The sequence below is a fragment of the Astatotilapia calliptera genome, chromosome 5, assembly GCF_964374335.1.
Source record: "Astatotilapia calliptera chromosome 5, fAstCal68.1, whole genome shotgun sequence".
NCBI lineage: Eukaryota > Metazoa > Chordata > Actinopteri > Cichliformes > Cichlidae > Astatotilapia > Astatotilapia calliptera.
In genome coordinates, this window is record NC_137426.1 from 27506760 (window position 1) to 27522652 (window position 15893).

Here is a 15893-nt window from a genome sequence, read left to right on the forward strand (position 1 = left end):
AACGTAGGCTACCACCCCGCCTCAGAGACTGTGTCGTTCCCTCGGGGACGAGGAACCTATTGCTGGGGGGGCAGTGTAACGATGGTTAAGTGTTATTGTACAGTGACATGTTGGTGATCTCTGCACACTGTTGTTGTTCCTTTAAGATTCACGTTTGGTTGTGGTACAGGAAGGGGAGGGGGGACCTGGTTGTTTTTGTGTGTGTGTGCCAGGCTGGAGAGAGGAGCTGTACGAGGGCGCTCTCCCCGGAGTTAGCAACCCGCTTGCTTATGTGCCGAATAAACGGACAAACTGAGACCCAACCGTCTGGTTCTTGTGAATGTTACAATACTAACATTAAATAACTGACGAAGCGATGAAGGGTTGGGTAAAGACTTCCTGCTTTCTTATTGTCTCTACAAGTGCCCTTCACGGGCATATGACTTTAATTTAACACACAATGCTTTCCCCAACGAATGATCTCCTTAGTTACTGAGTGATATTACTAAAACTTACAATATCTGACTTTTTAGGGAAACTGATGGGCCTCGTAGACGAGTGTTGTTGTTTTATTTAGTAAAGTAAAATGCAACCAGTGCAATGCTTGCAGAACTTCTACTCACAGATAATTTACAATTTAAAGGTATCACAGAGAGGTGAGCTATGCATTGCTTCTTTTAAGCATTTTTGTAGGTCGCCTCATGGTCGAACAGTGGTTAGTACGGTTGCCTCACAGTAAGGTCAGTTGGTCAGTTCCACCATCCAGCCAGGGTCTGTCGAGTATGCATGTTCTCTCCAGGTACTCTGGGTTCCTCCCAAAGTCCAAAGATGATGATTCTAAATGGTTCCCTGTCTCTATGTGTTAGCCGTGTGACAGATTGGTGACCTGTCCAGGGTGTACCTTGCCACTTGCCCTAAGACAGCTGGGAGAGGCTCCAGCTCCCCTGTGACCCTGATTTGGATAAGTGGAAGAGAATGGATGTTGACAACAGGCAGAGACACAGAATACAGCAGCATCAACCTTTAAATTCTGGCAGCTGTATCCTAACACACACAACATTTTACTTCACCTTGAGACTAACTTTAAATATTCTGTTTCACACTTGTCTCCATGACGATTTTATTGCCAGTGTAAAACTGCAGAACCGACAAGCCCATCATGGTTCTTTAAAGCTCCTTTGTTGCACCACATCCCTCCACCTTGTGGCACTGTGAGTCTTTGGTCACAACAGTGACACAGAGTGGAGCCCTGCAGTTCTCAGTAACACAGGATGGCTGCATGGGGACAGTGACACTGTTGAACAACTCACCTTACTCCAACAGATATCGATATCAAGTCACACCTACTCGGATAGCAGCGAGTGGTGTTTAATGCTCTATCTATATTAGAATTACATGAAGTTAGATTGATAACACTGATCATTTCAGCTTGTTGGTTCTTTTCTCTCCCTTTCTAAACTTTGTTTCAGAGATCACACCATTGTAGTTAATGGATTTTAGATTTTGGGCTTCCATGTAAACTGCTGGGAATATCTTTTTATATTTAGCTGTCAACTGGGCTGTCGATAGGTGAGTTAAGTATATTATGCTATGTTTTAGTATCATAATTTCTCACTGGAGTTTCATATATCTGTATTCTGCACAGAATGTCCTCTCTCTTTTTTCCCTCTCACCCTTTTCTCTTTATTATATCAGTATCAAAATCCTAACTGGCCTTCTTTTGCTTGATTATTTGGTTTAGCAGAGATACACGTATTTTTACTTTAAATGCTTCCCCTTTCCTGCCTCAGAAATCATGGCCCAGCCTTTACTGTGACACTGGCCGACTCCATCTTGTGTGGGCAGCGTCTGCACCGCGTGTCATTTCATTTCCACATCCTAATGACCTGCTTTTAGTCCTTGACTGTAGAGATTTGCTCCCGTGGACTGTGTCCTAAACTCGTGCCTAGTTGACCTGCCCTCAACTCCAGGGATTAACCTTCACAAGAGAAGGGCTCAAAGTGAGAAAAGAGTCTTTCCATCCACTTATTCTTTGCCATCTATTGCATCCAAGAAGGCACGAGTTCAAACAACCTTCAAATGGCCGAGCTAAAAATAACAGAAAATGGTTAGCAGTCGTCTCGCCTTGAATAAAAAAGGTGTGGTGATTTCTGCTTCATTCTGACACAAAGAAAAGACATTAAACTTACTTAAATGTAAATAATCTGTCTTGTATTGGGTCGATATAATATAACAAATGCATAAACTTGTTAGGCAGTACGTAGGACATCGACATCTAGTCACAGATGATATGTGTTTCTAAAATCTATTTGTGGCAATTAAAAAGAAAATCTCACCTATTTCACATTCAGCAGAGGTCAAAATAATGTGATAGATACTTAAATCACTAAAGCCAACAAACAAAGAGGTCTGAGAGTCATCTGCATTGCAGCAGAGTGTATTATTATGCTGATGAATTATGTATCCCAGAAAAAGCATTGAAACAGGGAAAATGTGGCCTGTAGATATAACAAATCTTTAGATTTTAAACGAGCAAAATATGTTTTCCATCTTGAATGCATTTTCTTCATGCTGTTATCCAAGTCAGTTTTTCAAATATTATATTTTGTATTACATTTTTTTCACAATATATACACTCAACAAAAATATAAACGCAACACCTTTGTTACTGCTCCCATTCCCCATGGGATGGACGTAGAGACCGAAAATTCATTCCAGATACACAATATAACCATCCCTCCCAAACAGTGGTCACAAATCAGTCCAAATGTGTGGTAGTGGGCACATCTGCTATATTGAGATAATCCATCCCACCTCACAGGTGTGCCACATCAGGATGCTGATCTGAGTAGTGCACAGGTGTACCTCAGACTGCCCACAACAAAAGGCCACCCTGGAATGTGCAGTTTTGTCTCACAGCAAAATGCCACAGATGCCACAAGCAATGAGGGAGCGTGCAATTGGCATGCTGACAGCAGGAATGTCAACCAGATCTGTCGCCCGTGCATTGAATGTTCATTTCTCAACCATAAGCCGTCTTCACAGGCGTTTCAGAGAATATGGCAGCACATCCAACCGGCCTCACAACCGCAGACCTCGTGTAACCACACCAGCCCAGGACCTCCACATCCAGCAGGTTCACCTCCAAGATCGTCTGAGACCAGCCACCCAGACAGCTGCTGGAACAATTGGTTTGCACAACCAAACAATTTCTGCACAAACTGTCAGAAACCGTCTCAGGGACGCTCAACTGCATGCCCGTCGTCCTCATCGGGGTCTTGACCTGACTCCAGCTCGTCGCCGTAACAGACTTGTGTGGGCAAATGCTCACATTCGATGGCGTCTGGCACGTTGGAGAGGTGTGCGCTTCACGGATGAATCATGGTTCACATTGTTCAGGGCAGATGGCAGCTGAGAATGTCCCAGTTCTTGCATGGCCAGCATACTCACCGGACATGTCACCCATTGAGCATGTTCGGGATGTGCTTGACCGGCGTATACGACAGCGTGTACCAGTTCCCACGATTATCCAACAACCTCGCACAGCCATTGAAGTGGAGTGGACCAACATTCCACAGGCCACAATTGACAATCTGATAGACTCCATGCGACGATGTGTTGCACTGCATGAGGCAAATGGTGGTCACACCAGATACTGACCGGTTCTGGGTCCCCAGACCCCCAATAGCGCAAAAAACTGCACATTCCAGGGTGGCCTTTTGTTGTGGGCAGTCTGAGGTACACCTGTGCACTACTCATGATGTCAGATCAGCATCCTGATGTGGCACACCTGTGAGGTGGGATGGATTATCTCAATATGGCAGATGTGCCCACTACCACACATTTGGACTGATTTGTGACCACTGTTTGGGAGGGATGGTTATATTGTGTATCTGGAATGAATTTTAGGTCTCTACGTCCATCCCATGGGGAATGGGAGCAGTAACAAAGGTGTTGCGTTTATATTTTTGTTGAGTGTAAATAAAACAGGGACCAATCATTAAAAAAACTGAAAAATGACACACGGGACTCTGTCCTGTAATGTAACAGCTCCATAGGTTTGTGTTGTTGTGGCCAGTTTTAATTATTTTAGCTTCCAAATCTAATTACTGCCACACCCATGAGACCCGTCCACCATTGTTATGAAGAAGATGCTGGTCACAGGAGCTAAAAGGAATGGCAGGAAATTGAAAATGATTTGTTGTCACCATGGCTGTATAATTTAATGGCAAAGAAAGGCAAATGAGTTTATGTAAACCTGCTTGTACCTTCAGCAAAAAGAGAACGACATATCTATTAACATAGTTAATTAACCTGTGATTTTCAATTGATTCAAGCCATAGAAATGTGACGCAACTATCATTCTCTATGGGAAGAATTGAAGTTGTCACATGAGTCAACAATAATTATTGTTGACTTTTAGAATTTTGTGGTGAAAAAATTCTAATTCTACTTTATTGGTGACATTTAGGTTTATTAGGTATTATTACAAGTATGTGGAGATTCTAAATGCCACATATCTGGATACATGCTCAATCATCCAGGTACGTAAATCCCAAAAGGTTGATTCTGTTCATTTGGATGTAGCGTTTTCAATGGGAGACACGTTTCATCTTTTGTCACCTCGTAAACAGTACATTTGCATAATAACTGAAACCAGCCCACTGGATGAACACTGGGCTGTGAGGTCAGTTCTCTGTACTGTTTATAAGGTTGGGGAAACCTGCAGTCAGCTGAGACTGAAGAAGTCAATTGGATGAGTGACGAAACGTTTCTCCCATTCAAAACACTATGTCCAGATGAACAGAATCAACCTTTTCGGGTAAATGCCTCATAGTTTGCATCCAAATAATGTTACATTTGACCTTTGACCTTACGTTTGCATTTCGCATGTTATATCTTTGAAGAAAGCATTGTCGAGTGAAAGAGAATGAGCTGTCTAGATACAGAAATACCGTAGTATAATATCATATAATATAATAAATATCATATAATAGGCTAAAGTTATTCATCTCCTGTTATCTATGAATCGCCTCTGTCAGTGCACCCCTGGTGGCTGTGGCTACAATGTAGCTTGCCATCACCAGTGTATGAATGTGTGTGTGAATGAGTGCATGACTGGATATGTAAAGTGCTTTGGGGTCCTTAGGGACTAGTAAAAAGCGCTATATAAATACAGGCCATTTACCATTTACCAATCAATACCTATTACACATTACCTACTCCTACATAATGTTTACAAAATACAATGTGATTCCCTTTAAAGGTAAATACTACCCAGAGAAGGAGCTGCCTTGGTGGAGGTGTGCGCTCTCAATGCTGTTTGTTGTTGTTAAGCCGTGTGACAGCTCACACTTCTACCTGCTCACATTATGTTGGTAAAAAGAGCCAAAAGGCTGGACATAATGTCAGGGTTGAAATGCAGCCTGTTAATAACAAAAGTGTGGGGCTCAGTTTACTTCACTTTTAAGTACCGTTGATAAACCAATAGAAATTTTGCATTTTCAAAGTTTCACTGCTCCATTTACAGCAATATGTTCTCATTTGCCCGTGGAACAAATCGTTAGGTCCTTTGATCTCAGCGTGATGGTTGTTATTGAGGGTTATGGCACTGTCGATATTTTTAACGCTGCTGCGCTTGTATGTGTGAATGTTTGTGTGTAAGCCTTTCAGAGGTTTTTGGGAAAGAAGGATGTTTCCCAGGAGCTGGAAGAGGTCCACATGGAGGCTCGAGCTCAGGACAAACTACACACCGTCTCTGTGTTACAGCTGCTGAAGAGCCCAGCTGTTCGCTGGCAGCTCATAACTGTCATCATCACCATGGCCTGCTATCAGCTCTGTGGCCTCAATGCAGTAAGTTTTTGATTTAACTTACCTTTCTCAGGTTTTGAGTGGAATCAGCTCCCTTTATGCTATTTCACAGTGCATTTGACTGTATTTATAGATCATTTATTATTCATTTAAATAGATTCAGATGCACCAAATCAATAATGCAAGCTCTGTGTAAATATTTCATTATAAGGACCCCACCCCAACACCATTCTGAAAGCAAACATTCAATATATCTTTAAAGATGATCTGGCACTCTTAGAGTTACACCTAGACCTTGTTAATAAGTTTGGAGCCTTGGTCCTTCCCCAGGCAGGAAGGTGATAAGTGTTACCTCTTCTACTGGAGATACTTCAACAGGAGAACTTGTCATTCTGCTCTATTCTGGCACTCTGGAGTACATTCCCAGTCGATTATGCTGTTTTCTGATTTTTCTGATTTCGGCTTGGGCTAGAGAATATTGCAGTAAACACTGATGACGAATTAAAGACAAAAAAAAGGAACAGAAAATGCACGAGTAAAGTGTTCGACCACCAATTGCCGCATGAGAAAAAGGCTTCGTGATTTCTATTTGAGGGATGGAACTGCTTTCTTTAAGTGACATACTGCCTCACGAGGGCTTTTGATCACATTGGAGAAAGTTCTGTTTAACACATCAGTCCAAAAATGGGTCAGTGTCATCTTGGAAGAGATGACCCACCCATCACGGTAGAATAAAAGACAATCAATCACAACTTTGTACTGATTTGCCCTACATTCCTAGCGTGCAAGGCGACAACGCGACCAAAGTGTACCAGTAAAATTTTGTTACCTTACCTTGTTATTTAACCATTATGTGTGTCTGGTTTGGTAACAACTCCACCACTTAACCCACTGAGGTCTGTGCCTGTGCTTTCACAAGTGTGATCCTTGTATGTTTCATCACTTTTGAAGTCAAGTATTTTTTTTCTTTTTTAAATCAAGTTTTAAATCTGTCCTTTGCTTAATTACATAGTTCTTGAACTGCATTTTGTTATAAAAGTTTAAAGAGAAGGTTCAAGTGTAAATACAGAAAAAAACAAGAGCGCTTGTGCACCGTTAACCTAATTAAAGTGACTCTAGGTTTATGTACAGCGCTGTGCAGGAGACCCAGTGGCTGTGGAGAATCGCTGTGAGTCACTATATTTTGTGCACTTTGTTCAGACTAAGATGCTTAGCCATCCTTCACCTGCTGTGCTGCACTGCACTCGAGTGTCAATGATTGGTATGTCTCTGAGCTGGCTTTATAAATGCCAAGAATAGTCCTTCACCTGGAGGAAAGTTGCTGCTAATTACAGCAGACTGAGAAAAACTTACTTTAAAATTGACTTCAGACTCCCAACTCTTGAGTCACGATCGCTCAAGAGTTGGGAGTCTGAAGTCAGTTGCGTTACTATTTTTCAACAGACGGTTGTGTTCAGCTTCCTGCAGCTTATATCGGGGCGATCGTGGCTCAAGAGTTGGGAGTTTGCCTTGTAATCAGAAGGTTACCGGTTCGAGCCCCGGCTTGGACAGTCTCGGTCGTTGTGTCCTTGGGCAAGACACTTCACCCGTTGCCTACTGGTGGTGGTTAGAGGGCCCGGTGGCGCCAATGTCCGGCAGCCTCGCCTCTGTCAGTGCGCCCCAGGGTGGCTGTGGCTACAATGTAGCTTGCCATCACCAGTGTGTGAATGTGTGGATGACTGGATGTGTAAAGCGCTTTGGGGTCCTTAGGGACTAGTAAAGCGCTATACAAATACAGGCCATTTACCATTCACACACACATTCACACACAAATGCAAAAACACTGGCAGTTTTTAAAACTCTAGATTGTATTTTCTCACTTTGCTTCCGTTTGTTCGCACTTATTCAGCCTTCTGTAAAACACGTTCAAAGGTTTTAATGTCTTTCTTTGTGTTTTTAACAATATTAGTGCAGGTGTTAAGCTTGTTGCATTTTAATGTCAATTCATCTCATTCTAAATGTGATGAGAATGTAGGCCAACTTTAGTGACATTGTTAAAATTTGTGTGTCAGCTCTGAAGCGAACAGGATTGCTGAGTTTTGTGTAAAGATATATATAAATGAGTATGTTGTTGTGAAAACCAAGACCAATGGTACTTTTTAATTTTTTTAGATCTGGTATTATACCAATGGGATTCTTCGTGAAGCAGGCTTTACTGAGAGCATACTTCCCTACATCACACTGAGCACAGGTGCCATAGAGACTCTGGCTGCCATCATCTCAGTAAGTATGGCTATTTGATTTATTACTGTAAGTCAGCAACAGCTTTCAGGTTTACTGTCAAGTACTAGGAGTTCAAAAATGAAAAACAAGCACAGACAGGCAAAAAAAAGCTGAGTGGTCAATATAACAACCAAAAAGAAGAAGAAATAACTCACATGGAAGAGAACAACAAAAGGTGCTGCAGAGAACAAAGAGAAAGTCCTGTTAACCCTCTCAAGGCAGGCGTTGCCGATTTGCAACAGTTCAAAACTAACAACCTGCTTACCCCACATACATATTTTATGAGTGTTTTTTACTCAGAAGTACCACTGCAGGACTTGGTTGTGCATTAGCAACAAAAAGTTTAATTTGAGCCTGAGAGGGTTAAAAATGATAGAGAATCCAAAAAGAAACCAAAACTCTGGCAGCAATGACCTGGGACCTGAAGTTAGTCAACATACAAACTGAGGGAGGGGACGAGACTCTGCGCACACACACAGGACTAATGAGGTGCAGGTGGAACCAATTAGGAAGAGCAGACAATTATAAAAGCACACGAAGGCAGATAAGATATTCTTGCAAACTGGAAAACCAAGAGTAATGAAAATTCAAACCCTTATCTAAGCCAGACACCATGACCCAGAAGGCCCCTCTGCTAATGAACAGTCACAAGGCACATTTTCTGTTTGATTGTATGCTTTGGTATGTTTGACAATTCTAGGTTTACACGGGTATGTGCTATGTGAGAGAGGTTTGCTTTTATTTTGTTAGCATTGGATGATGCTTTTTGTTGTAATTTACATTCCTGCACATGCATACACACTCTGACCGGCCACTTTTTTAGGTGCAGGGTTCAGTGTATTGTGCATTCAGAGATCCTGTACTGCATAGCTGGGCTGTGACAGGTGGTTGTTTGACTTACAGTTGCTTTGCTGTCAGGTCACCACAGGCCGGCCATGCTCCTCTGACCTCTGGCATCAATAAGACATTTTTAACCAGAGAACTGAGGTGCACTGGATATTTTTCTCTTGGAAATTCTCAGTAGGTCTGCAGCTTCTGTCTGGCACAAACAACCATACCACATTCCAAGTTACTTAAATCACCTTTCTTCTCCATTCTGATGCTGAGTTTGAATTTCAGCAAGTCGATGTCTTGATGCCATTGATACCATTGATACCATTTACATGGCTAAATGCAATGAGCTGCTGCCATGTGACTGGCTGATTAGGTATTATTGAGCAGTAAAACAGGTGTATGTTATAAAGTGTGTGTGTGTATTTGTGTAAAGTCAGTTCTATACAAGTGTATTGAACAACTACTAAATATTGTCATATTTATTGATTAAATATGACTCGTGATCTCCGTGAATGAAATCTGGGTAGTGTGAAGGGCAAAGACAAATATGCAGTAGTTGACAATCCTTTAACCCAATCAACCCAATCCTTTATTGTTACTATGTTAGCATATTCTAACATATTAGCATCTCAGCTGTACTTGGATTGCTCTCAGCCATGTCATTTCACTTGACATGCTTTTTAGTATTACTTCCTCTGGCAGTAAATCACTTTCTAAATGATGGAGCAGGGAGCACTTTGTTTGGGAAACGGCTTAATGAAGTAGTTAGTTTGTTGGAGCATCTCTCCTGGCAGCTTGTGGGCGGAGTTGTTAGTATTTGACATCATGTGATGATTTACTTGCAATAGTAACTTTGCATAATCACAGTTATGATCACATAAAGTCAAGTCAAGTCAAGTCAAGTTTATTTATAGAGCACATTTAAAAACAACCAAGGCTGACCAAAGTGCTGTACAGTAAATACAGATAAAAATACAATAGAACACAATTTCGTAAAACACCTCGCTGATCAAATAAAAAATAAATAAACAAATAAATTAAACCTTTCTAAAAGCCAATGAAAAGAGGTGAGTTTTAAGAGCAGTTTTAAAAGTTTCTAGTGTCACGGTCTGGCTGGCAGACCGTGGGGATGTGGGGAAAGGAGGACCCAAAACGCAGACTCTGCGATGCAAACAGTGCTCTTTATTTACAGTGGAAAGCTGTAAACACAATAACTCCCCGTTGCTCCCTCGAACCCCGTGCGCGTGCTTCCCTCCGATATCTGTGCTCGTGCTCCCCGCTGTTGTGTTTCCGCACCCCCGTGCGTGCTGCCTCTCCGGACCACTCCTCCTCCTGTAGGGAAACCAGAGACGCAGCCGTCAACACTAACCAGCACATATACGCACAGCACAGACCTACGCTAACACACACTGACTTGGTAAGATAACTCAATGATCCCGCGCCGGTGGGAGCTCCAACTCTCTCCTAAGTAGCTCCCCCGACGAGCCCTGATCACCAACAGGTGTGGCATGAACTTCAGGTGTGGCCAGTCCTTCCGCAGGGCCACACCCCTCAGGCCTGCAGGTGGCTGAGCTCCATCCTCCAGCCACACCCGCAGACATACACACCCATACCCTGCCTATACATATGAGTGGGACACAGACTAACACAGCACAGTGCAGAAAAACACACACATCACCAAAATAATAATAACAACAATATCAACGGGAGGTGAGTCAAAACTGCTCACGGACCCCGAGTCCTCCAAAGCTGGGTCCGTGACAGTACCCCCCCTCTAAGGGTCGGCTCCCGACGACCCGAAAACAAAAACACAAACCAAAAACCACAGCACAACCAACCCAGGGCGGGCGGCGGGAGGTCCAGGACGGAGGGCCAGAACCAAAGCCCACAAAAGAAACAACCCCCCCAAGGTCACAGTTCCAAAGTCCGACCGCACCCCCTGCAACGGAGCAAAAAAGGAAAAAACGCCACAAAACAGTCTCAGGCGGCCCATCAACATAACAAAAGAGTTCAGGGGGCCTACCTCGAGCCCAACGGCGGCAACGTAGCAGCTCCGGCGGACGGCCCCGGGTCCGGCAGCAGCAGCAAAACAGTTCAGGGGGCCTGCCACGGGTCCGGTGGCAGCGGAACGGTTCTGGTGGCCTGCCACGGGTCCGGTGGCAGCGGCGCTGCTCCTCCGGCGGCCTGCCACTGGTCCGGTGGCGGCGGAACGGTTCTGGCGGCCTGCCACGGGTCCGGTGGCGACGACGCTGCTCCTCCGGCGGCCTGCCACGGGTCCGGTGACGGCGGAACGGTTCTGGTGGCCTGCCACGGGTCCGGTGGCGGCGGCGCTGCTCCGGTGAGCAACAGCGAGGCGTGGCACCAGGCCCATGACGCGCCGACCGCTGACGTGGACGCACCGGACGTAGATGGCGAGGAGGCCGCGCTAGACGTGGAGGTCCCTCCGGTCCGCTGATCTCCGGCTCCGGCTGAGCGGGTCCCTCCTCGGCTGCTGGCAGCGAGAGCTCCTCCTCGGCTGCTGGCAGCGAGAGCTCCTCCTCGGCTGCTGGCAGCGAGAGCTCGCTGAGCTGCTGCTCCGGCTCGCTGAGCTGCTCCGGCTCGCTGAGCTGCTCCGGCTCGCTGAGCTGCTCCGGCTCCCGCTCGAGCGCGAGCTCCTCCTCGGCTGGCAGCGAGAGCTCCTCCTCGGCTGGCAGCGAGAGCTCCTCGTCCGGCTCGCTGAGCTCCTCAGCTGGCAGAGCGGGCTCCTCCGGCTCGCCGAGCTCCTGCTCGGGCATGCTGAGCTCCACAGCTGGCGATGCGGGCTCCTCCGGCTCACTGAGCTCCTGCTCGGGCATGCCGAGCTCCTCCGGCTCGCTGAGCTCCTCAGCTGACGGTGCGAGCTCCTCCGGCTCGCTGAGCTCCCGGCGGCCTGCCACGGGTCCGGTGACGGCGGAACGGTTCTGGTGGCCTGCCACGGGTCCGGTGGCGGCGGCGCTGCTCCGGTGAGCAACAGCGAGGCGTGGCACCAGGCCCATGACGCGCCGACCGCTGACGTGGACGCACCGGACGTAGATGGCGAGGAGGCCGCGCTAGACGTGGAGGTCCCTCCGGTCCGCTGATCTCCGGCTCCGGCTGAGCGGGTCCCTCCTCGGCTGCTGGCAGCGAGAGCTCCTCCTCGGCTGCTGGCAGCGAGAGCTCCTCCTCGGCTGCTGGCAGCGAGAGCTCGCTGAGCTGCTGCTCCGGCTCGCTGAGCTGCTCCGGCTCGCTGAGCTGCTCCGGCTCGCTGAGCTGCTCCGGCTCCCGCTCGAGCGAGAGCTCCTCCTCGGCTGGCAGCGAGAGCTCCTCCTCGGCTGGCAGCGAGAGCTCCTCCTCGGCTGGCAGCGAGAGCTCCTCCTCGGCTGGCAGCGAGAGCTCCTCCTCGGCTGGCAGCGAGAGCTCCTCCTCCGGCTCGCTGAGCTCCTCAGCTGGCAGAGCGGGCACCTCCGGCTTGCCGAGCTCCTGCTCGGGCATGCTGAGCTCCACAGGCTCACTGAGCTCCTGCTCGGGCATGCCGAGCTCCTCCGGCTCGCTGAGCTCCTCAGCTGACGGTGCGAGCTCCTCCGGCTCGCTGAGCTCCTCAGCTGGCGGTGCGGGCTCCTCCGGCTCGCTGAGCTCCTGCTCGGGCATGCTGAGCTCCTCCGGCTCGCTGAGCGCCTCAGCTGACGGTGCGAGCTCCTCCGGCTCGCTGAGCTCCTGCTCGGGCATGCTGAGCTCCTCCGGCTCGCTGAGCGCCTCAGCTGACGGTGCGAGCTCCTCCGGCTCGCTGAGCTCCTGCTCGGGCATGCTGAGCTCCTCCGGCTCGCTGAGCTCCTCAGCTGGCGGTGCGGGCTCCTCCGGCTCGCTGAGCTCCTGCTCGGGCATGCTGAGCTCCTCCGGCTCGCTGAGCTCCTCAGCTGGCGGTGCGGGCTCCTCCGGCTCGCTGAGCTCCTGCTCGGGCATGCCGAGCTCCTCCGGCTCGCTGAGCTCCTGCTCGGGCATGCCGAGCTCCTGCTGCAGCTGGACGAAGTCTGAGGTTTCCCGAGCTTGCACCACCCCCCGGGCTTTACGCAGGGTGCCAAGGCAGGCGGAAACTCCCTTGAGCTGGCCGAGGTAGGGGTTTCCCTCCAGGATTGCCTCGATGGCATTTAACCCCACCACTCTTGCCCTTGCGTTGGTGGTGTGAGTTACCCAGTCCATCAGGCGTTGGACGCGTGTGAGGTCGCCCCCTCCGGACAGGGCTGCTGGAGTGGGTAGTGGAATGGAGGCTGCCGCTGGTGGAGAAGATGGCTGAGGGATGACCGCATGCGGATGAGATGACGACAGCGCCACAACCGCAGATGGTGAAGCAGCGAGTGGTGTGAAGACCTCTGACCGAGGTGATGTTACCTGCGCTGTCAGCTCGTCCACTGCAGACACAAACACAGATGGTGAGGGAAATGGAAAATTGTCCGTACTACTCACCACAGCCGGCTCTTGAGATGACCGTGGATGTGGCTGCGGTGAGGAACGCTGGCGGCGCGAACGTCGTTTCCGTGTAGACGTCGGGGCCGGCGTCTCAGGCAGTGAAACCACCAGCTGTCCGAGCTGGTGGGCAGCCTGAGGAGGAGAGTGGAGGTGGAGGGTGGAAAGTAGAAAGTCCAGGACCACCGCATTAAGGGAGCCCACCAGCCAGGGGAATTTAAAAAGCATCTCCTGCAGCCGCCTCTCCACGGCACGACGCAAACCTTCCGCTGGCTTCTCCCACCACAAGTCACACATGCGGTACACTTTGTCCATAATTTCCCTCCTGAGCCTCTCCTCGGAGACCGCTGGGTCCATAAGTGGCGGGATCATTCTGTCACGGTCTGGCTGGCAGACCGTGGGGATGTGGGGAAAGGAGGACCCAAAACGCAGACTCTGCGATGCAAACAGTGCTCTTTATTTACAGTGGAAAGCTGTAAACACAATAACTCCCCGTTGCTCCCTCGAACCCCGTGCGCGTGCTTCCCTCCGATATCTGTGCTCGTGCTCCCCGCTGTTGTGTTTCCGCACCCCCGTGCGTGCTGCCTCTCCGGACCACTCCTCCTCCTGTAGGGAAACCAGAGACGCAGCCGTCAACACTAACCAGCACATATACGCACAGCACAGACCTACGCTAACACACACTGACTTGGTAAGATAACTCAATGATCCCGCGCCGGTGGGAGCTCCAACTCTCTCCTAAGTAGCTCCCCCGACGAGCCCTGATCACCAACAGGTGTGGCATGAACTTCAGGTGTGGCCAGTCCTTCCGCAGGGCCACACCCCTCAGGCCTGCAGGTGGCTGAGCTCCATCCTCCAGCCACACCCGCAGACATACACACCCATACCCTGCCTATACATATGAGTGGGACACAGACTAACACAGCACAGTGCAGAAAAACACACACATCACCAAAATAATAATAACAACAATATCAACGGGAGGTGAGTCAAAACTGCTCACGGACCCCGAGTCCTCCAAAGCTGGGTCCGTGACATCTAGGCTTTTGGAGAATCTGACGTGAGGAGGTAAACTGTTCCACAGTCTGGGTGCAGCCACAGCAAACGCCCTCTCTCCCTTTGTCTTTAATTTATACCTGGGAACATCTAAAAGCATCAGATCGGCTGACCTCAAAGATCTCCTGGGGCGATAAGTACTAAGGAGTTCTGACAGGTAAGAAGGTGCAGTGCCATTTAAAACCTTAAAAGCCAGCAGTAAGATTTTAAAATCAATCCTAAAAGCAACTGGGAGCCAGTGGAGAGAGCAGAGAACCGGAGTGATGTGGTCTCTTTTTTTTGAACCGGTCAACAGGCGAGCGGCAGCGTTCTGCACCAGTTGAAGGTGATGTAGACAGGAACGATCTAGGCCAGCATAGAGGGAATTACAGTAGTCCAGCCGTGAAGTAATAAAAGCATGGACCACTCTTTCTAGATCGTTCCTGCAAAGGTAAGACTTGACTTTGGCTAAAATCCGTAAATGATAAAAAGATCCCTTAACTACAGAGCTGATTTGTTTATCAAGTTTAAAAGCATTGTCAAAAATAACTCCAAGACTCTTAATGGAAGAAGTGCAATCGGAGGTTAGGGGTCCCAAAAAGTCAAGAGAGAAGTTGGGATCTTTAGGAAGCCCAAACACAATGACTTCAGTTTTGCTTTCATTAAGGTGTAAGAAGTTAAGAGTCATCCAAGTCTTAATGTCAGACAAGCAGGAGAGTAGCGGCTGCAAAGAAACATTGCAGTTCAACCTCAGAGGGAGGTAGATCTGAATATCATCGGCAAAGATATGGAAGGACACATTATGTTTACGGAGCACATCGCCCAGAGGGAGCAAGTACAGAATAAACAACAGGGGGCCTAGTATGGACCCCTGAGGTACGCCACAGGTTAAAGGAGCTCTGGGAGATGACAGTTCACCAAGGTGAACAGAAAAACTCCTATTATTCAAATAGGACTGGAAAAACTTTAAGACAGTGCCCTTTAAACCGACACAATGTTGAAGGCGGGCTAGCAGTATGTTGTGATCTACAGTGTCGAAGGCTGCTGTCAGGTCCAAGGTTACTAAGACAGCAGCACAACCAGAGTCAACAGTTAAAAGCAAATCATTAAAAACTCTCAGTAGGGCGGTTTCTGTGCTATGCCGAGCTCTAAAACCAGACTGGAACTTCTCATAGAGATTGTTGTTGTCAAGAAATAGCTGGAGCTGCGTGAGGGCGGCTCGTTCCAGTACTTTGGACAGAAAAGGGAGGTTGGAAATGGGCCTATAGTTAGAGAGTAGGGATGGATCTAGATTAGGCTTTTTAAGGAGAGGTTGAACAACAGCGTGCTTGAAAGACATAAAACCCACTAATAAGACCATCTTACAGATATTCCACTGGAGACATGTTTCAGTCAGCAGCAAATGTTAGCGTAAAGCAGCATCAGTATACAGACATTATATTTTCAGGTTGTATGTCTGTCCCACACTGGAGGATTTACTAATTAGATTTTGGAGGTCAACAGTCAAAGCCACA

The 15893-nt window shown here is 48.0% G+C and overlaps 1 protein-coding gene across 4 annotated transcripts in view; it reads left to right on the plus strand.

Annotated features, from left to right (window-relative positions):
• Positions 1 to 15893, plus strand: part of slc2a9l2 (solute carrier family 2 member 9, like 2) — a 109849-nt gene that overhangs the window by 48716 nt on the left and 45240 nt on the right. For all 4 annotated transcript variants that reach the window (XM_026168602.2, XM_080302006.1, XM_080302009.1 and 1 more), the window contains 2 exons: positions 5645 to 5832; positions 7942 to 8052. In XM_026168602.2, the coding sequence (XP_026024387.2) occupies positions 5645 to 5832; positions 7942 to 8052 (299 nt within the window). The remainder of the gene's footprint in view (positions 1 to 5644; positions 5833 to 7941; positions 8053 to 15893) is intronic.